This window comes from Salmo salar, chromosome 13, assembly GCF_965601325.2.
Source record: "Salmo salar chromosome 13, fSalSal1, whole genome shotgun sequence".
In the NCBI taxonomy this organism is placed as follows: Eukaryota; Metazoa; Chordata; class Actinopteri; order Salmoniformes; family Salmonidae; genus Salmo; species Salmo salar.
The window spans coordinates 7,547,030-7,569,084 of NC_138303.1; the positions used below are offsets into that span (position 1 = coordinate 7,547,030).

General features: G+C 48.6%; 1 protein-coding gene across 1 annotated transcript; it reads left to right on the top strand.

Moving 5' to 3' along the window:
• Positions 1-83: 83 nt before the first annotated feature.
• LOC106566333 (uncharacterized) lies at positions 84-20,747 on the top strand. Its single transcript, XM_045692838.2, has 3 exons — positions 84-280; positions 19,065-19,651; positions 20,058-20,747. Exons 1-3 carry the CDS (start codon positions 179-181, stop codon positions 20,512-20,514), a joined length of 1,146 nt encoding a protein of 381 aa, XP_045548794.1. The 5' UTR covers positions 84-178; the 3' UTR covers positions 20,515-20,747.
• The last annotated feature ends 1,308 nt before the right edge of the window (positions 20,748-22,055 follow it).

A 22,055-nucleotide genomic window follows, 5' to 3' on the forward strand; every position in this document is an offset into this window, starting at 1 on the left:
CGCCCCACTTCTTTCTCGTGTCCCTCCCCTTTCTCTCTGGATGCTAAGCTCCTCCTCTCCTCTCCTCTCCCTCCCTCCTGCGTTCATCTCTCCCTCCTGTGTTCATCTCTCCAGCTTTCAGGGGTGACAGTCACTGTTGGTCTTCTCCTTGTTGGGGCAGCCTCATCTCTCCTGAAGGATGTCGGGCCCTCTGACTAACAGCTCCAGCTTTTGCTCTGTGTTCTTCCTGCTGTCTCTCTCCATGGTCTTCCTCCTCCCGCCGCTGCGGCTGGACGCTAAGGTAAGAAAGAGAGACGGACGCACAGAGACAGCCCGAGACACGCCTGCATCACCTCAGCTCATAATCACATCACATAATTCTATTAGATTATACTGGAATCAGCGACCAACCTTGACAGCTTTATTTATATATTGTTGGGGTTCACGGGAGGTTGGTGGCACTTGAATTGGGGAGGACGGGGCTCGTGGTAATGGCTGGAGCGGAATTAGTGGAATGGTATCAAATACATCAAAAAACATGGTTTTCATTGGTTTTTATGCCGTTCCATTCGCTCCGTTCCGGCCCAGTATATTATGAGCCGTCCTCCTTTCACTAGCCTCCCGTGGCTTGGTTATGTTGTTTGATTGTGCTGTTGATCCTTGGAGGCATATTTTTCTCTGTTTGTCGTGTAAAGCCTTCCCTGTAGCTCAGTTGGTAGAGCATGGTGTGTGCAACGCCAGGGTTGTGGGTTTGATTCCCACGGGAAAAAAAAAAAAAAAAAGAAATGTATGCATTCACTAGTGTAAGTTGCTCTGGATAAGAGCGTCTGCTAAATGGCTAAAATGTAAAAATGTGTATCAGTGATGATGAGTCATCAATAAGCTAACTGATTATTCCGTGGTTGCCATGGTGCTGTGAGGAATCCTTGACGGAGAGCTCTGTAAATATTGCTACATGTTTTTTACTTTTAAGTGTTTGTTGTTGCAATTTTTGAGTATTTTTTGGCTAGCCTACTTTTTTTTTGTTGCTAAAGCCCCTTAGGGGTGATGGTGAAGAAAAAAAAACAGCCAGGCTTATCCGTTCCCTCAGTTTGTTTATCCGTTCCCTCAGTTTGTTTATCTGTTCCCTCCGTTTGTTCATCTGTTCCTTCAGATTTTTGATTGGTTCCCACTTCTCATTATCTAGGCTACCATTACAGACCCACTTGACCAATAACATTGCAGCCTAAATGTATATTATATTTAGTTAATGAAATGCTTAAAATTGTGATTATTACTGGCAATTCTATAATTTCTAGGTGAACGTATTGTCATCGCAAAATGTTATTTCTTTGTTATGAACATAGAGCCAGAGCCGCTTTAAACCATCTCTCTGTTCCTGGTTGACTACGTCACCCAAGATGTTCATCACGCAAGATGTTCACCTGCCTAACGTAGGGATGAGAGCGCGTCATTGCACCTGTTAATAACACCGAAGCCTCTTGGAAGCGATGCACAGTAAATGTGGACGCCTTTCGTTTCTGCCTCCAGTGAGGGACGTGCACCATTGTAAACAACATAAACACGTCCAGGCGCTTGGCTGCACCACGTTTTACTGAACACACATGGTCCTAACTGTATGGGAGTAAAACACTGCATGGGTCGTGGGGGATGAGAGGCATACAAAATGGATAACTATTCATGTTTTCCAAGTGGCATGAATCCAAGTTGGTGACCTATTTGGCTTGCATCATAATCCTGGCTTTTCAGGTTATTGACATTACATTGCCTTATTGAGGGTCTTGCACGCCCGTTAACGACATCATCATCTATCTGTAGAAGGCCATCTCCAATGACATCGTCGTGTAGATTCTGGAAGACCATCTCTCATCAACTACATCATCATGTAGATTCTAGAAGACCATCTCCCACCAACTACGTCATCATCTATCTGTAGAAGACCTTCTCCCATCAACTACATCATCATGTAGATTCTAGAAGACCATCTCCCATCAACTACATCATCATGTAGATTCTAGAAGACCATCTCCCACCAATTACATCATCATGTAGATTCTAGAAGACCATCTCCCATCAACTACATCATCATGTAGATTCCAGAAGACCATCTCCCACCAACTACATCATCATGTAGATTCTAGAAGACCATCTCCCACCAACTACATCATCATGTAGATTCTAGAAGACCATCTCCCACCAACTACATCATCATGTAGATTCTAGAAGACCATCTCCCATCAACTATATCATCATGTAGATTCTAGAAGACCATCTCCCACCAACTACATCATCATGTAGATTCTAGAAGACCATCTCCCACCAACTACATCATCATGTAGATTCTAGAAGACCATCTCCCACCAACTACATCATCATGTAGATTCTAGAAGACCATCTCCCATCAACTACATCATCTGCGGCAGGTAGCCTAGCGGTTAATAGCGTTGAGCCAGTAGCCGAAAGGTCGCCAATTTGAATCCCCGAGCCCGCAAGGTGGAAAAACCTGCTGTTCTTCTCTTGAGCAAGGCAGTTAAACCCTAAACAACTACTCCCCGGATGCCGATGATTATGGCTGAGTATTATGAAAGCTAGCTAGCTAGATTTTGGTTTACATAAACAAATGTAGTTCGCTAGCTATCTAGTTAGCTAGGTAACGTTAGCTACGCTACCTCAGCTTGGTAAAATGTGGTTCAATAGAATCAATAGATGGTGCAACAACAATCTAATTAGCGGAACCTACTGCTGCTGGGAAGAGGAGCTAGCTGCTATGGCAACAGGCTTCTGAGGGCGCAGGCTTTGTCCTCACTATAAAATACAACACACACACACACACACACACACCCACACACACACACACACACACACACACACACACACACACACACACACACACACACACACACACACATTCTCTCTCTCTGTCTCTGGCTCTCTGTCTCTCTCTGTCTCTCTCTGTCTCTCTGTCTTTCTGTCTCTGTCTCTCTGTCTCTCTGTCTCTGTCTCTGTCTCTCTGTCTCTGTCTCTGTCTCTCTCTCTCTCTCTCTGTCGCTCTCTCTGGCTCTCTGGCTCTCTGCCCCCTCGTCTCTCTCTCTCTGCTCTCTCGTCTCTCTCTATCTGGCTCTCTGCCCCCCTCTCTCGTCTCGTCTCTCTCTCTGCTCTCTGCCCCCCCTCCTCTCTCGTCTCTGCCTCCTCTCTGTCCCTCTCTCTCTGGCTCTCTGTCCCTCTCTCTCTCTCTCTCTCTCTCTCTCTCTCTGGCTTTCTGTCCCTCTCTCTGGCTCTCTGTCTCTCTCTTTCCCTCTCTCTGGCTCTCTCTCTGGCTCTCTCTCTGGCTCTCTGTCCCTCTCTCTGGCTCTATGTCCCTCTCTCTCTCAATTCAATTCAATTCAAGGGGATTTATTGGCATGGGAAACATATGTTAACATTGCCAAATCAAGTGAAGTAGATAATATACAAAAGTGAAATAAAAATGTCCCGTAAACATTACACTCACAGAAGTTCCAAAATAATAAAGACATTACAAATGTCATATTATGTTTATATACAGTGTTGTAACGATGTGCAAATGATTCAAGTACAAAAGGGAAAATAAATAAACATAAATATGGGTTATATTTACAATGGTGTTTGTTCTTCACTGGTTGCCTTTTTCTTGCGGCAACAGGTCACAAATCTTGCTGCTGTGATGGCACACTGGTATTTCACCCAATAGATATGGGAGTTTATCAAAATCGGGTTTGTTTTTTCGAATGGTTTGTGGATCTGTGTAATCTGAGGGAAATATGTGTCTCTAATATGGTTATACATTTGGCGGGAGGTAAGAAAGTGAAGCTCAGTTTTCACCTCATTTTGTGGGCAGCGTGCACATAGCCTGTCTTCTCTTGAGAGCCAAGTCTGCCTACGACGGCCTTTCTCAATAGCAAGGCTATGCTCACTGAGTCAAAGCTTTCCTTAAGTTTGGGTCAGTCACAGTGGTCAGGAATTCTGCCACGGTGTACTCTCTGTTTAGGGCCAGATAGCATTCTATCTTGCTCTGTTTTTTTGTTAATTCTTTCCAATGTGTCAAGTAATTATCTTTTTGTTTTCTCATGATTTGGTTGGGTCTAATTGTGTTGCTGTCCTGGGGCTCTGTGGGGTCTGTTTGTGTACAGAGTACCAGGACCAGCTTGCTTAGGGGACTCTTCTCCAGGTTCATCTCTCTGTAGGTGATGGCTTTGTTATGGAAGGTTTGGAAATCACTTCCTTTTAGGTGGTTGTTGAATTTAACGGTTCTTTTCTGGATTTTGATAATTAGCGGGTATCGGCCTAATTCTGCTCCGCATACATTATTTGATGTTTTACATTGTACACAGAGGATAATTTTTTGCAGAATTCTGCATGCAGAGTCTCAATTTGGTGTTTGTCCCATTTTGTGAATTCTTGGTTGGTGAGCGGACCCCAGACCTCACAACCATAAAGGGCAATGGGTTCTATAACTGATTCAAGTTTTTTAACCCAGATCCTAATTGTTATTGTTCAATTCTGGGTTAAACTTGGAACATTGTAATACTCAGCAGTATAGTATCTGAGAGGTAATAGAGACTTGGAGTATATATACTTGAGGTGGTGGAGAAAAAAAAAATGTGTCTGAATGCAGCTGCATTGACCCTCTGGGAAGAAATAAACCTGGTTAATCTTTCATAATGTCCGTTGAGTGTTTTACTCTGAGAATTACAACCAGTATGTCGAATTTTAAGTTCCTTTTTGATGGCCTAGAATGCCCTTCTTGCCTTGTCACTCAGATCGTTCACAGCTATGTGGACGTTACCTGTGGTGCTGATGTTTAGGCCAAGGTATGTGTAGTTGTTTGTGTGCTTTGTGTGTTTACTGTCAGGGCCCAGGTCTGGCAGAATCTGTGCATAATATCTAGGTGTTGCTGTAGGCCCTCTTTGGTTGGTGACAGAAGAACCAGATCATCAGCAAACAGTAGACATTTGACTTCAGATTCTAGTAGGGTGAGGCAGGGTGCTGCAGACTGTTCTAGTGCCCTCGCCAATTCGTTGATATATATGTTGAAGAGGGTGGGGCTTAAGCTGCATCCCTGTCTCACCCCACGACCCTGTGGAAAGAAATGTGTGTGTTTTTTGCCAATTTTAACCGCAGACTTGTTGTTTGTGTACATGTATTTTATAATGTTGTATGTTTTTCTCCCAACACCGCTTTCCATCCATTTGTATAACAGACCCTCATGCCAAATTGAGTCAAAGGCTTTTTTGAAATCAACAAAACATGAGAAGACTTTGCCTTTGTTTTGGTTTGTTTGTTTGTCAATTAGGGTGTGCAGGGTGAATACGTGGTCTGTCGTACGATAATTTGGTAAAAAGCCAATTTGACATTTGCTCAGTACGTTGTTTCCACTGAGGAAATGTACGAGTCTGCTGTTAATGATAATGCAGAGGATTTTCCCAAGGTTGCTGTTGACGCATATCCCACGGTAGTTATTGGGGTCAAATGTGTCTCCACTTTTGTGGATTGGGGTGATCAGTCTTTGGTTCCAAATATTGGGGAAGATGCCAGAGCTGAGGATGATGTTAAAGAGTTTGAGTATAGCCAATTGGAATTTGTTGTCTGTATATTTGATAATTTCATTGAGGATACCATCAACACTACAGGCCTTTTGGGTTGGAGGGTTTTTATTTTGTCCTGTAGTTCATTCAAGGAAATTGGAGAATCCAGTGGGTTCTAGTAGTCTTTAATAGTTTATTCTAAGATTTGTATCTGATCATGTATATGTTTTTGCTGTTTGTTCTTTGTTATAGAGCCAAAAAGACTGTAGAAGTGGTTTATCCATACATCTCCATTGTGGATAGATAATTCTTCGTGTTGTTGTTTGTTTAGTGTTTTCCAATTTTCCCAGAAGTGGTTAGAGTCTATGGATTCTGCAATTACGTTGAGATGATTTCTGATGTGCTGTTCCTTCTTTTCCCGTAGTGTATTTCTGTATTGTTTTAGTGATTCACCATAGTGAAGGCGTAGACTCAGGTTTTCTGGGTCTCTATGTTTTTGGTTGGATAGGTTTCTCTATTTCTTTCTTAGGTTTTTGCATTCTCCATTAAACCATTTGTCATTGTTGTTCATTTTCTTCGGTTTTCTGTTTGACATTTCTTAATATTATTCAGTTCCTTTGGCTTTGATGCCTCATGATTGAGTATTGCTTTGTTCAAGTAGACTGTGATTTTGCTGTGATCTGATAAGGATGTCAGTGGGCTGACTGTGAACGCTCTGAGAGACTCTGGTTTGAGGTCAGTGATAAAGTAGTCTGCAGTACTACTGCCAAGAGATGAGCTATAGGTGTACCTACCATAGGAGTCCCCTCGAAGCCTACCATTGACTATGTACATACCCAGCGTGGCGACATCTCAACCATTTTTGTTGGTTAAGTTGTCATAGTTGTCTCTAGGGGGGCATATGGGGGAGGGAATGCTGTCACCTCCAGGTAGGTGTTTGTCCCCCTGTGTGCTGAGGGTGTCAGGTTATTGTCCGGTTCTGGCATTTAGGTCGCCACAGACTAGTACATGTCCCTGGGCCTGGAAATGATTGATTTCCCCCTCCAGGATGGAGAAGCTGTCTTCATTAAAGTATGGGGATTCTAGTGGGGGGATATAGGTAGCACATAGGAGGACATTTTTCTCTGTTAAGATAATTTCCTTTTGAATTTCTAGCCAAATGTAAAATGTTCCTGTTTCAATTAATTTAATAGAGTGAGTTAAGTCTGCTCTATACCAGATTAGCATACCCCCTGAGTCCCTTCCCTGTTTCACACCTGGTAGTTTGGTGGATGGGACTACCAGCTCTCTGTAACCTAGAGGGAAACCAGTGGGTCCATCTCCTCTATACCACCCACCTGGTAGTGTGGTGGATGGGACTACCAGCTCTCTGCAACCTAGAGGGCAACCGGTGGGTCCATCTCCTCTATACCATCCACCTGGTAGTGTGGTGGATGGGACTACCAGCTCTCTGCAACCTAGAGGGCAACCGGTGGGTCCATCTCCTCTATACCACCCACCTGGTAGTGTGGTGGTTGGGACTACAAGCTCTCTGTAACCTAGAGGGCAACCGGTGGGTCCATCTCCTCCATACCAGGTTTCTTGTAGGATGACATTGCCTGTATTTCCGATTTCTTTGATGAAGTCCAGTTTCCTGCTCTTTAGGCCAAAGACAGATGACCTCAGGCCTTGGATATTCCAGGATGAGATAGTGAAGGCTTTGTGTTCCTTAAAGTGTTCAATGTTGTTGGTCGTGTGGTTTGGCCTCAGGCCAGTAAGTGTGAGCAGAGCCTGCTGAGCATCTGGTACATGCCATTGACTTGGGCTAGTGTAAGAGTGGGGGTTGGACCTGTTTGCCTGCTCACGGCCTGGGCGTATGTGTGACTTCCATGTTGAGGCCCTCTTTGCAGGGGTGGGGGGCATGGGGTGGGCAGGAGGGGCATAGGTCTGATCTGAGGAGGGGGCCTATATGGGGTGTGGGCATGGTTGATTTGGGGGGGGTTGATTGATTGGTTGGGGTGGGGTGTGGATGTGGCTGCTGGTGTTGTAGTCTGGATGTAGGTCCTCTCAGAGTGGGTCCTCTATGTGTAGGTCCGGGGGGGGGGGGGGGGGGTCCTCTTTGTGTAGGTCCAGGGGGGGGGTCCTCTATGTGTAGGTCCAGGGGGGGGGGGTCCTCTATGTGTAGGTCCAGGGGGGGGGGGGGGTCCTCTATGTGTAGATCCAGGGGGGGGGTCCTCTATGTGTAGGTCCGGGGGGGGGGGGTCCTCTATGTGTAGGTCCAGGGGGGTCCTCTATGTGTAGGTCCAGGGGGGGGGTCCTCTATGTGTAGGTCCAGGGGGGTCCTCTATGTGTAGGTCCAGGGGGGGGGTCCTATATGTGTAGGTCCAGGGGGGGGGGGGTCCTCTATGTGTAGATCCAGGGGGGGGGGGTCCTCTATGTGTAGGTCCGGGGGGGGGGGTCCTCTATCTGTAGGTCCAGGGGGGGGGCGTCCTCTATGTGTAGGTCCAGGGGGGGGGTCCTCTATGTGTAGGTCCAGGGGGGGTCCTCTATGTGTAGGTCCAGGGGGGGGTCCTCTATGTGTAGGTCCGGGGGGGGGGTCCTCTATGTGTAGGTCCGGGGGGGGGCGGTCCTCTATGTGTAGGTCCAGGGGGGGGGGTCCTCTATGTGTAGGTCCGAGGGGGGGGGTCCTCTATGTGTAGGTCCGGGGGGGGGGGGGTCCTCTATGTGTAGGTCCGGGGGGGGGGGGTCCTCTATGTGTAGGTCCAGGGGGGGGGGGGTCCTCTATGTGTAGGTCCAGGGGGGTCCTCTATGTGTAGGTCCAGGGGGGGGGTCCTCTATGTGTAGGTCCAGGGGGGGTCCTATATGTGTAGTTCCAGGGGAGGGGGGGGTCCTGTATGTGTAGGTCCAGGGGGGGGGTCCTCTATGTGTAGGTCCAGGGGGGGGTCCTCTATGTGTAGGTCCAGGGGGGGTCCTCTATGTGTAGGTCCAGGGGGGGGGTCCTCTATGTGTAGGTCCAGGGGGGGGGGGGGGTCCTCTATGTGTAGATCCAGGGGGGGGGGTCCTCTATGTGTAGGTCCGGGGGGGGGTCTCGCTGGTCCCCGCCATCCCCCTCACCCTCTCCTCCATCCCCCCTCTCCCTCTCCTCCAGCAGTCTGATCCTCTCCTCTAGTGCTTTGTTCTTTTCTCGCTCCTGCTCTTTCTCCTGTTGATGTTGTCTCACCACTGTAAAGAGTGCAGATATGTCTCTCTCCACCTCCAGCTCTCTGGGTCTGGTTAAGGGGGTGTTGTTGTGCTGGACTGTTGTCTGGGTCTGGTTAAGGGGGTGTTGTTGTGCTGGACTGTTGTCTGGGTCTGGTTAAGGGGGTGTTGTTGTGCTGGACTGTTGTCTGGGTCTGGTTAAGGGGGTGTTGTTGTGCTGGACTGTTGTCTGGGTCTGGTTGAGGGGGTGTTGTTGTGCTGGACTGTTGTCTGGGTCTGGTTAAAGGGGTGTTGTTGTGCTGGACTGTTGTCTGGGTCTGGTTAAGGGGGTGTTGTTGTGCTGGACTGTTGTCTGGGTCTGGTTAATGGGGTGTTGTTGTGTTGTACTGTTGTCTGGGTCTGGTTAAGGGGGTGTTGTTGTGCTGGACTGTTGTCTTGGTCTGGTTAAGAGAGTGTTGTTGTGCTGGACTGTTGTCTGGGTCTGGTTAAGAGAGTGTTGTTGTGCTGGACTGTTGTCTGGGTCTGGTTAAGGGGGTGTTGTTGTGCTGGACTGTTGTCTGGGTCTGGTTAAGGAGGGTGTTGTTGTGCTGGACTGTTGTCTGGGTCTGGTTAAGAGGGTGTTGTTGTGCTGGACTGTTGTCTGGGTCTGGTTAAGGGGGTGTTGTTGTGCTGGACTGTTGTCTGGGTCTGGTTAAGAGGGTGTTGTTGTGCTGGACTGTTGTCTGGGTCTGGTTAAGGGGGTGTTGTTGTGCTGGACTGTTTTCTGGGTCTGGTTCAGGGGGTGTTGTTGTGCTGGACTGTTGTCTGGGTCTGGTTAAGGGGGTGTTGTTGCGCTGGACTGTTGTCTGGGTCTGGTTAAGGAGTGTTGTTGTGCTGGACTGTTGTCTGGGACTGGTTAAGGGGGTGTTGATGTGCTGGACTGTTGTCTGGGTCTGGTTGAGGGGGTGTTGTTGTTCTGGACTGTTGTCTGGGTCTGGTTAAGGGGGTGTTGTTGTACTGGACTGTTGTCTGGGTCTGTTTAAGGGGGTGTTGTTGTTCTGGACTGTTGTCTGGGTCTGGTTGAGGGGGTGTTGTTGTTCTGGACTGTTGTCTGGGTCTGGTTAAGAGGGTGTTGTTGTGTTGGACTGTTGTCTGGGTCTGGTTAAGAGGGTGTTGTTGTGCTGGACTGTAGTCTGGGTCTGGTTAAGGGGGTGTTGTTGTGTTGGACTGTTGTCTGGGTCTGGTTGAGGGGGTGTTGTTGTGCTGGACTGTTGTCTGGGTCTCTGCTGACTGGAGTGTGTTCACCTGCTGTTCCAGCTCCACCTGTCTTACCTCCAGCTGGGTGAATTTATCCTTCATTTCAATGAGGGGGTAGTACTCTGTGCTGGGAGGTTGACTTTCCGCTGGGGGTTGCTCGTCTGTGGGGTATATAATGAAGAGGTCTGGGGGTTGCTCGTCTGTGGGTTATATAATGAAGAGGTCTGGTCTGACCCGCTCGGGGTGAAGGTTATATAATGAAGAGGTCTGGTCTGACCCGCTCGGGGTGGGGGTATATAATGAAGAGGTCTTGGGGTTGCTCGTCTGTGGGGTTATATAATGAAGAGGTCTGGTCTGACCCGTTTGTGGTGGGGGTATATAATGAAGAGGTCTGGTCTGACCCGCTCGGGGTGAAGGTTATATAATGAAGAGGTCTGGTCTGACCCGCTCGGGGTGGGGGTATATAATGAAGAGGTCTTGGGGTTGCTCGTCTGTGGGGTTATATAATGAAGAGGTCTGGGGGTTGCTCGTCTGTGGGGGTATATAATGAAGAGGTCTGGGGGTTGCTCGTCTGTGGAGTTATATAATGAAGAGGTCTGGTCTGACCCGTTCGGGGTGGGGGTATCTTTCTCAAGGGAAGACTTCTCCTGCTGGGCTAATCCTTTGATTAGGTGAAAGTCCATCTGAAACGGTTTGGAGTTGTCCTGTACCGATACTGTTCCAGACTTATAGAGATTTATATTAGCTGACTCAGAGTCCTCGTTGTCAAGTATCCTGAGATTCCACCCCTTGGTAAAACCCCACCTCTTAACAGAGGGGTAGTGTGTTAATATAGCACTGTGCCATGCCAGGGGATGGTCTGGTTAATATAGCACTGTGTCATGCCAGGGGATGGTATGGTTAATATAGCACTGTGCCAGGGGATGGGCTGGTTAATATAGCACTGTGTCATGCCAGGAGATGGTCTGGTTAATATAGCACTGTGCCATGCAAGGGGATGGTCTGGTTAATATAGCACTGTGCCATGCCAGGGGATGGTCTGGTTAATATAGCACTGTACCAGGGGATGGTCTGGTTAATATAGCACTGTGCCATGCCAGGGGATGGTCTGGTTAATATAGCACTGTGCCAGGGGATGGTCTGGTTAATATAGCACTGTGCAATGCCAGGGGATGGTCTGGTTAATATAGCACTGTGCCGTGCCAGGGGATGGTCTGGTTAATATAGCACTGTGCCATGCCAGGGGATGGTCTGGTTAATATAGCACTGTGCCATGCCAGGGGATGGTCTGGTTAATATAGCACTGCTCCATGCCAGGGGATGGTCTAGTTAATATAGCACTGTGCAATGCCAGGGGATGGTCTGGTTAATATAGCACTGTGCCGTGCCAGGGGATGGTCTGGTTAATATAGCACTGTGTCATGCCAGGGGATGGTCTGGTTAATACACATCTTTGACATGCAAGGGGATGGTCTGGTTAATATAGCACTGTGTCATGCCAGGGGATGGTCTGGTTAATATAGCACCATGCCAGGGGATTGTCTGGTTAATATAGCACTGTGTCATGCCAGGGGATGGTCTGGTTAATACAGCACTGTGCCAGGGGATGGTCTGGTTAATATAGCAATGTGCCATGCCAGGGGATGGTCTGTGTTAATATAGCACTGTGCCAGGGGATGGCCTGGTTAATATAGCACAGTGCCATGCCAGGGGATGGTATGGTTAATATACCACCATGCCAGGGGATTGTCTGGTTAATATGTGGTTAATATAGCACTGTGTCATGCCAGGGGATGGTCTGGTTAATATCGCACTGTGCCAGGGGATGGTCTGGTTAATATCGCACTGTCCCAGGGGATGGTTTGGTTAATATAGCACTGTTCCAGGGGATGGTCTTGTTAATATAGCACTGTGCCATACCAGGGGATGGTCTGGTTAATGTAGCACTGTGCCAGGGGATGGTCTGGTTAATATAGCACTGTGCCAGGGGATGGTCTGGTTAATATAGCACTCTGCCAGCGGCTGGTCTGGTTAATATAGCACTGTGCCATGGCAGGGGATGGTCTGTGTTAATATAGCACTGTGCCATGCCAGGGGATGGTCTGGTTAATATAGCACTGTGCCATGCCAAGGGATGGTCTAGTTAATATAACACTGTGCCAGGGGATGGTCTGGTTAATATAGCACTGTGCCATGCCAGGGGATTGTCTGTGTTAATATAGCACTGTGCCATGCCAGGGGATGGTCTGGTTAATATAGCACTGTGCCATGCCAGGGGATGGTCTGGTTAATATAGCACTGTGCCAGGGGATGGTCTGGTTAATATAGCACTGTGCCATGCCAGGGGATGGTCTGGTTAATATAGCACTGTACCATGCCAGGGGATGGTCTGGTTAATATAGCACTGTGCCATGCCAGGGGATGGTCTGGTTAATATAGCACTGTGCCAGGGGATGGTCTGTGTTAATATAGCACTGTGCCATGCCAGGGGATGGTCTGGTTAATATAGCACTGTGTCATGCCAGGGGATGGTCTGGTTAATATAGCACTGTGCCATGCCAGGGGATAGTCTGGTTAATATAGCACTGTACCATGCCAGGGGATGGTCTGGTTAATATAGCACTGTGCCATGCCAGGGGATGGTCTGGTTAATATAGCACTGTGCCAGGGGATGGTCTGTGTTAATATAGCACTGTGCCATGCCAGGGGATGGTCTGGTTAATATAGCACTGTGTCATGCCAGGGGATGGTCTGGTTAATATAGCACTGTGCCATGCCAGGGGATAGTCTGGTTAATATAGCACTGTACCATGCCAGGGGATGGTCTGGTTAATATAGCACTGTGCCATGCCAGGGGATGGTCTGGTTAATATAACACTGTGCCAGGGGATGGTCTGGTTAATATAGCACTGTGCCATGCCAGGGGATGGTCTGGTTAATATAGCACTGTGCCAGGGGATGGTCTGGTTAATATAGCACTGTGCCATGCCAGGGGATGGTCTGGTTAATATAGCACTGTGCCATGCAGGGGATGGTCTGGTTAATATAGCACTGTGCCATGCCAGGGGATGGTCTGGTTAATATAGCACTGCTACCATGCCAGGGGATGGTCTGGTTAATATAGCACTGTGCCATGCCAGGGGATGGTCTGGTTAATATAGCACTGTGCCAGGGGATGGTCTGTGTTAATATAGCACTGTGCCATGCCAGGGGATGGTCTGGTTAATATAGCACTGTGTCATGCCAGGGGATGGTCTGGTTAATATAGCACTGTGCCATGCCAGGGGATGGTCTGGTTAATATAGCACTGTGCCATGCCAGGGGATGGTCTGGTTAATATAACACTGTGCCAGGGGATGGTCTGGTTAATATAGCACTGTGTCATGCCAGGGGATGGTCTGGTTAATATAGCACTGTGCCATGCCAGGGGATGGTCTGGTTAATATAGCACTGTGCCATGCCAGGGGATGGTCTGGTTAATATAGCACTGCTCCATGCCAGGGGATGGTCTGGTTAATATAGCACTGTGTCATGCCAGGGGATGGTCTGGTTAATATAGCACTGTGTCATTCCAGGGGATGGTCTGGTTAATATAGCACTGTGCCAGGGGATGGTCTGGTTAATATAGCACTGTACCATGCCAGGGGATGGTCTGGTTAATATAGCACTGTGCCAGGGGATGGTCTGGTTAATATAGCACTGTGTCATGCCAGGGGATGGTCTGGTTAATATAGCACTGTGCCATGCCAGGGGATGGTCAGGTTAATATAGCACTGTGCCAGGGGATGGTCTGGTTAATATAGCACTGTGTCATGCCAGGGGATGGTCTGGGTAATATAGCACTATGCCATGTCAGGGGATGGTCTGGTTAATATAGCACTGTGCCATGCCAGGGGATGGTCTGGTTAATATAGCACTGTGTCATTCCAGGGGATGGTCTGGTTAATATAGCACTGTGCCATGCCAGGGGATGGTCTGGTTAATATAGCACTGTGCCAGGGGATGGTCTGGTTAATATAGCACTGTGCCATGCCAGGGGATGGTCTGGTTAATATAGCACTGCGGTATGGTCTGCAGCGTATCATGAGGTATGGTCTGCAGTACGGTCTGCAGCTTATCATGAGGTATGGTCTGCAGTACGGTCTGCAGCTTATCATGAGGTATGGTCTGCAGTACGGTCTGCAGCTTATCATGAGGTATGGTCTGCAGTACGGTCTGCAGCTTATCATGAGGTATGGTCTGCAGTACGGTCTGCAGCTTATCATGAGGTATGGTATGCAGTACGGTCTGCAGCTTATCATGAGGTATGGTCTGCAGTACGGTCTGCAGCTTATCATGAGGCATGGTCTGCAGTACAGTCTGCAGCTTATCATGAGGTATGGTCTGCAGTACGGTCTGCAGTACATTCTGCAGCTTATCATGAGGTATGGTCTGCAGTATGGTCTGCAGCTTATCATGAGGTATGGTCTGCAGCGTATTATGAGGTACGGTCTGCAGTATGGTCTGCAGCTTATCATGAGGCATGGTCTGCAGTATGGTCTGCAGTACGGTCCGCAGCTTATCATGAGGTATGGTCTGCAGTATGGTCTGCAGTACGGTCCGCAGCTTATCATGAGGCATGGTCTGCAGTACGGTCTGCAGCTTATCATGAGGTATTCTAACTCATGCGAGCAAAAATGTGACACTTCCTTATTAACATTAGAGATCGTGCACCAGCTTCTGTTAAAAGAACTAAAACACCACTCCCCCCTTAATAAGCTGCCATGCGGTCTAGACGATGCATGGAGAAACCCACCAGATTATACAGGACCAGTCAAACGTTTGGACACACCTACTCATTCAAGGGTTTTTCTTTATTTTGACTATTTTCTACATTGTAGAATAATAGTGAAGACATCAACGCTATGAAATAACACACATGGAGTCATGTAGTAACCAAAAAAAAAGTGTTAAACAAATCAAAATATGTTTTATATTTGAGATTCTTCCAATTAGCCACCCTTTGTCTCGATGACAGCTTTGCACACTCTTGGCATTCTCTCAACCAGCTTCATCCCTTGACCTTAAAAAAAACACTCACAGACTCAGACCTCACAATGCAGCAGCAGCACTGTGAGTCATAACACTAACGCCGTGAGTCATAACACTAACGCCGTCACAGTCGTGTATATATGGCAACACTATCTGACTCATTCAGTGCACACAGACCCCAGGACCCTGGCTGGATGAAACACACCTAACCAATCTGGTCAGACCTTTACCCACCTAGCCAACCAATCAAACTACGTCTTCTCCCAGCCAACCAATCAAACTACGTCTTCTCCCAGCCAACCAATCAAACTACGTCTTCTCCCAGCCAACCAATCAAACTACGTCTTCTCCCAGCCAACCAATCAAACTACATCTTCTCCCAGCCAACCAATCAAACTACGTCTTCTCCCAGCCAACCAATCAAACTACGTCTTCTCCCAGTCAACCAATCAAACCACGTCAAACCTTTATTCATTATTAACCACCTAGCTATCCAATCAAATCTCCTCGGAGTCATAGGTAACCAATAAAACAGGTCTTTGGTTGTTGAATCCATAATCAGCGGGTAACATAATGGATGTTATTTACACATACAGCGTTTTTCATCAGGTCTCAAAAGTGTGCTTTACATTTTATAGGGGTGACTCACCTCAATCCTAACAAATCTGTACAAAATAAATAATTCAATTAAAATCTATACTAGTGTAGCAAGCTGTCTGTCCCGACATCACTGACATAAATCATACCACCTGCCATACAACCAACAGAAGTAGCAGCGTTATAAACACTTCTAAGAAGAAATACAGTGATCATATGTCTACAGAAGAACATTCTGTGCGAGATCAAGGCTGCAAGGATGAAAGGTAAGGTTTTATAAATCACAGGAGAACGTTTTGGCTGGAGCCCTAGTCCTTTAGTCAGCAGATTCTGGGTCATTAAAACAATCCTGGCCGGCAGTTTCTCCTAAGGAAGAGAGGAGAGGATGATAGATAGAGGTTGGGGAGTTGGGAACTTCTGAGACTCTGATCCAGCCTCCCCCTGGGGTTAGTCTCTGATCCAGCCTCCCCCTGGGGTTAGACTCTGATCCAGCCTCCCCCTGGGGTTAGACTCTGATCCAGCCTCCCCCTGGGGTTAGACTCTGATCCAGCCTCCCCCTGGGGTTGGACTCTGATCCAGCCTCCCCTGGGGTTAGACTCTGATCCAGCCTCCCCCTGGGGTTAGACTCTGATCCAGCCTCCCCCGGGGTTAGACTCTGATCCAGCCTCCCCCTGGGGTTAGACTCTGATCCAGCCTCCCCTGGGGTTAGGGTTAGACTCTGATCCAGCCTCCCCCTGGGGTAAGACTCTGATCCAGCCTCACCTGGAGTTAGACTCTGATCCAGCCTCCCCTGGGGTAGACTCTGATCCAGCCTCCCCTGGGGTTAGACTCTGATCCAGCCTCGCCTGGGGTTAGACTCTGATCCAGCCTCCCCCTGGGGTTAGACTCTGATCCAGCCTCCCCCTGGGGTTAGACTCTTATCCAGCCTCCCCCTGGGGTTAGACTCTGATCCAGCCTCCCCTGGGGTTAGACTCTGATCCAGCCTCCCCCTGGGGTTAGACTCTGATCCAGCCTCCCCCTGGGGTTAGACTCTGATCCAGCCTCCCTCTGGGGTTAGACTCTGATCCAGCCTCCCCCTGGGGTTAGACTCTGATCCAGCCTCCCCCTGGGGTTAGACTCTGATCCAGCCTCCCCCTGGGGTTAGACTCTGATCCAGCCTCCCCCTGGGGATAGACTCTGATCCAGCCTCCCCCTGGGGTTAGGGTTAGACTCTGATCCAGCCTCCCCCTGGGATTAGACTCTGATCCAGCCTCCCCCTGGGGATAGACTCTGATCCAGCCTCCCCCTGGGGTTAGACTCTGATCCAGCCTCCCCCTGGGGTTAGACTCTTATCCAGCCTCCCCCTGGGGTTAGACTCTGATCCAAGCCTCCCTCTGGGGTTAGGGTTAGACTCTGATTCAGCCTCCCCCTGGGGTTAGTCTCTGATCCAGCCTCGCCTGGGGTTAGACTCTGATCCAGCCTCCCCTTGGGGTTAGACTCTGATCCAGCCTCCCCTGGGGTTAGACTCTGATCCAGCCTCCCCATGGGGTTAGACTCTGATCCAGCCTCCCCCTGGGGTTAGACTCTGATCCAGCCTCCCCCTGGGGTTAGACTCTGATCCAGCCTTCCCTGGGGTTAGACTCTGATCCAGCCTCCCCCTGGGGTAAGACTCTTATCCAGCCTCCCCTGGGACATTTCTCCTCTAGATATATTATTATTACATCTCTAGTGATTATCAAACTCATATCAGTTTGTATCTAGTAATTTATCTAGTCATATCCACAGTGTGGAAGTATATTGCGGATGTTAAACCCTGCAGTCAGATCCGTTCTGTTGACTGGGTGTTTATCCTTTGTTGTGATGTTAAATTATAAGAACAGACAGCTTGTGTCTCTGCAAGGTAGAATCTCTACGGAGAGGAACGTCACTGAAGGGTAGAAGCTCTACGGAGAGGAACGTCTCTGAAGGGTAGAAGCACTACGGAGAGGAACGTCACTGAAGGGTAGAAGCTCCACGGAGAGGAACATCTCTGAAGGGTAGAAGCTCTACGGAGAGGAACGTCTCTGAAGGGTAGAAGCTCTACGGAGAGGAACGTCTCTGAAGGGTAGAAGCTCTACGGAGAGGAACGTCTCTGAAGGGTAGAAGCTCTACGGAGAGGAACGTCTCTGCAGGGTAGAAGCTCTGGGTAGAAGCTCTACGGAGAGGAACGTCTCTGAGGGTAGAAGCTCCACGGAGAGGAACGTCTCTGCAGGGTAGAAGCTCTACGGAGAGGAACGTCTCTGAAGGGTAGAAGCTCTACGGAGAGGAACGTCTCTGAAGGGTAGAAGCTCTACGGAGAGGAACGTCTCTGCAGGGTAGGAGCTCTACGGAGAGGAACGTCTCTGAAGGGTAGAAGCTCTACGGAGAGGAACGTCTCTGAAGGGTAGAAGCTCTACGGAGAGGAACGTCTCTGAAGGGTAGAAGCTCTACGGAGAGGAACGTCTCTGAAGGGTAGAAGCTCTACGGAGAGGAACGTCTCTGAAGGGTAGAAGCACTACGGAGAGGAACGTCTCTGAAGGGTAGAAGCTCTACGGAGAGGAACGTCTCTGAAGGGTAGAAGCTCTACGGAGAGGAACGTCTCTGAAGGGTAGAAGCTCTACGGAGAGGAACGTCTCTGAAGGGTAGAAGCTCTACGGAGAGGAACGTACGTCTCTGAAGGGTAGAAGCTCTACGGAGAGGAACGTCTCTGCAGGGTAGAAGCTCTACGGAGAGGAACGTCACTGCAGGGTAGAAGCTCTATGAAGAGGAGTGCAAACATTGTGTGGGCGGGTGTTCATCCGCATCACTTAGGGACATAGAAAGGGGAGACTTATTCCGTGGCACAACTGAATGAATTCAACCAAAATGTGTCTTCCCGCATTCAACTCAACCCCTTTGAATTTGTGTGTGTGTGTGTGTGTGTGTGTGTGTGTGTGTGTGTGTGTGTGTGTGTGTGTGTGTGTGTGTGTGTGTGTGTGTGTGTGTGAACAAGGGCGACGCTTGTTGTTGAGCAGCACTGACCCACACTCCTCTGACTCACTCTACAAATGAAAGGATATGTGTGGGAGGTTTCTAACCTCAAGGGTCGTTCCTGGTTAAATAAAGGTTAAATAAAAAGCCACTGAGCAATGCTATATATCACTGTCTTCTCTCCAATGTGTCAAGTAATTATTCTGTTCGGTCTAATTGTGTGACTGTCATGGGGCTCTGTTGAGGTCTGTTTGTGTTTGTGAACAGAGACCCAGGACCAGACCTCACAACCACAAAGGGCAATGAGTTCTATAACTGATTCAAGTATTTTTAGCCAGATACTGTCGAATTTAGTGTTCCTTTATAGATGGCATAGAAGGCCCTTCTTGCCTTGTCTCTCTCACTCTCTCACTCTCTCTCTCTCTCTCTCTCTCTCTCTCTCTCTCTCTCTTTTACTCTTTCTCTCTATACTCTCTCACTTTGCTCTCTCTCTCTCTCTCTCTCTCTCTCTCTCTCTCATTCTCTCTCTCTCAGCCATTGTCTGCTGCCCGTGGCGTGGAGGGACGAGGTCTGGACGCCACAGGAGGCGGGGTTAGGCGCCTCCGCAGAGACCTCCGCGATTCGCTGCCGTACGAGGCCGGGATGACGGCATACCCCGGTGAGTCGGCTGACGTCCTGACCCGGCGGGGGGACAACAAGCTGCTCTATAAACCAGAGGAGTGGAGGGGGCAGGGCTTAGGACAGGCTCTGCAGCAATTGGTGGAGAATGACCAGAGGCGGGAGCAAGAAACGGCATACTTGGCCGGGTTGCTCCGCCTCCTCAGTGAAGCCGATGTCCAGGAGGGCGGTGAGGAGATCCAGGGGCCAGGGGACTTCCAGGCGCCCTATCCCCCAGACTACGATGAGACAGAGCAGGGGATGAGAATGAGAATGCCCCAGACTGCAGCTCCATGGCAGGGCCTACTGGACCCACAGCTCACCCAGGCCCTGCTCAACAGATACAGGCAGGAGAGGCTGCAGCAGCAGCAGGCTGGGTTACCAGGTCTACCGACCGCCATCAACAGGCTTGCAAACAGCAGGTTGGAAACAGGCAGCCAGGACCGAGACGAGGAGGCTCTGAGGTAAGTAGAGAGAGGATGGAGAGTGAAAGGAGAGAGAGATGGGGGCAGAGAGTGAGGAGAGAGGGGTGGGGGGGGCAGAGAGAGAGAGAGGAAGAGAGGAGAGAGGGGGACAGAGAGAGAGAGGAATAGAGGAGAGAGGGGCAGAGAGAGGAAGAGAGGAGAGAGAGAGGGGCAGAGAGAGAGAGGAAGAGAGGAGAGAGAGAGAGGGGCAGAGAGGAGAGAGGGGGGCAGAGAGAGAGAGGAAGAGAGGGGAGAGAGGGGCAGAGAGAGAGAGGAAGAGAGAGAGAGAGAGAGAGACAAAAAGAAAAAAATGACATTGTGTAGTTATTGAATATACAGTAGGTATAATGCTTCCGTTGTAAAATATAAAACATTATTCATGTCTTCTTCATGCCCCCTGCTCTAGATACCTGGTAGCCAAGGTCCTTTCCAACATCAGTCCCACCAAGCCCCAGGGTTCATCAGGCCGCAGGGCAAGGAGAGACCTGGTGTCTGCGTCTGGAGATGGTGGAAGGGTCAGAGCTTCCTCCAGCCCAGTCCTCCACAGGTCCCGTCGTTCCCTCGACTCCCCTCCTTCCCCCTCCTTAAACCGGGAGCACTCTGTGGGGCTGCTGAGGGTCAAGAGGCTGGGGGACATGGAAGGGATGGTGGTAGAGGGGCCTTGTGGGCCTGGGGAAGAGGTGGAGGGCCACAGAACCCCCGACCACATGGTGGAGCTTCAGAGAATGAAGAAGATTGACAACGAACTGCAGCCCCAGCCTGGTGGGAGACCCAGCCGCAGGAGACGAGCCCTGAACTACGACCCCATAACCTATGACCCCGAGCTGCTGGTCCAACACATTCTACACTACCTGCCACAGTAGAGAGGGAGAGTTGGAGAGGGAGACAGATGGAGAGACAGAGATGGAGAGATAGAGAAAGAGAGAGACAGACAGATGGGGAGACAGAGAGAGAGAGACAGATGGAGAGATAGACAGATGGGGAGACAGAGATGGGGAGACAGAGAGAGAGAGAGAGAGAGAGAGAGAGAGAGAGATGAATAACCTAATGCTTATAAACAGTGTATAAAAAAAATATAGCTTCAATCAAAGTGTTCTGATATCATTATTTGACTTGAGTTGTTTGGAAAGTGAAGAACAGCTAGGCCAAATAAGAAATGTCACAACACAAACTAATCTTTCCCTGTTGTATTCGTGGAATACCACAACAGTAGGCATCAGACATGGCTGTGTTTCTACGGTGACAATAATTGGTTATAGTGATGCGTTAGTGTGTAAAATATGAAGGTTTATAGCAGGGTTCTCACATTATACAACAGGTCCTCCAATAAGAGATAAGGCAGCTCGGCGGCGGTAATATAAATTGCAGTGAAAATATCCGGTGTTAAAAGTTCTGTCGCACAGGGCCACAAATCACTGTTCACACACACACACACAGTAAATCACCGCTGTTTCCCCTCAAAAGTCCAGCAGTACTCAGCTAACAGCTTCGTTATTGATCTCCTTCCAGACCCATTCCAGAGTCCACACAACTGTTTAGCGCTGAGAAGAGAGAAAAAAAATAAAAAATAAACCACGGGAGATTTTTTACAGAGACCCGTGGAAGAACTGTTGAACAACGGTCTGTTGACAAGAGATCAGAAACGGACTGGCAGTCCGCCCAATAAATGTGGTGATTTCATTCAAAATGGGTCTTTTAATTGTTGTGCTGCAGATGTTAGGCTCCTTTCCACGATTTATCCTCTGTTTTATACAGTAGCGATATACAAACTTACAAAACAAAAGCCTTTCAGAAGTGAGGGAATGAAAATGACCACTCCGTCAGTCGTTTCTGTCTCTCTTTAAAAACAGAACGAGAAATAGCTGCTCTTCAATGTCAAGAGAAAATTAGAACTTGTTATCAATTTGCCTACCTGGTTAAATAAAGGTGAAATAAAATAAATTAATAAATAAAAAGTTGTATGTAGAGTTACAGGAACTATAAGTTAATAGGCCTTAAACTCAGTAGTAGAATTACATATAGGTAACATTACAGACCGGTCCCCTGTGTTATAATGTTCATCTCCATGGTAACGTCACAGACCGGTCCCCTGTGTTATAATGTACATCTCAACGGTAACGTCACAGACCGGTCCCCTGTGTTATAATGTACATCTCTATGGTAATGTCACAGACAGGAAGAGGTAAGCACAAGGGTCATGGACGACAAAACACCTTGAATACCTTTATCACATCATTGCCTGTCAATCATTAAGACAATTAATAATAATAATAATAATAATAATAATAATAATAATTAATACACTATCCATGGCATTTGTTATTGAAGTATGGTTGCAATGAGATGACTCTGTCTCTCTCTCTCTGTGTGAATTTCTCTGTGATCTATAGGAAAAGGTTCACTC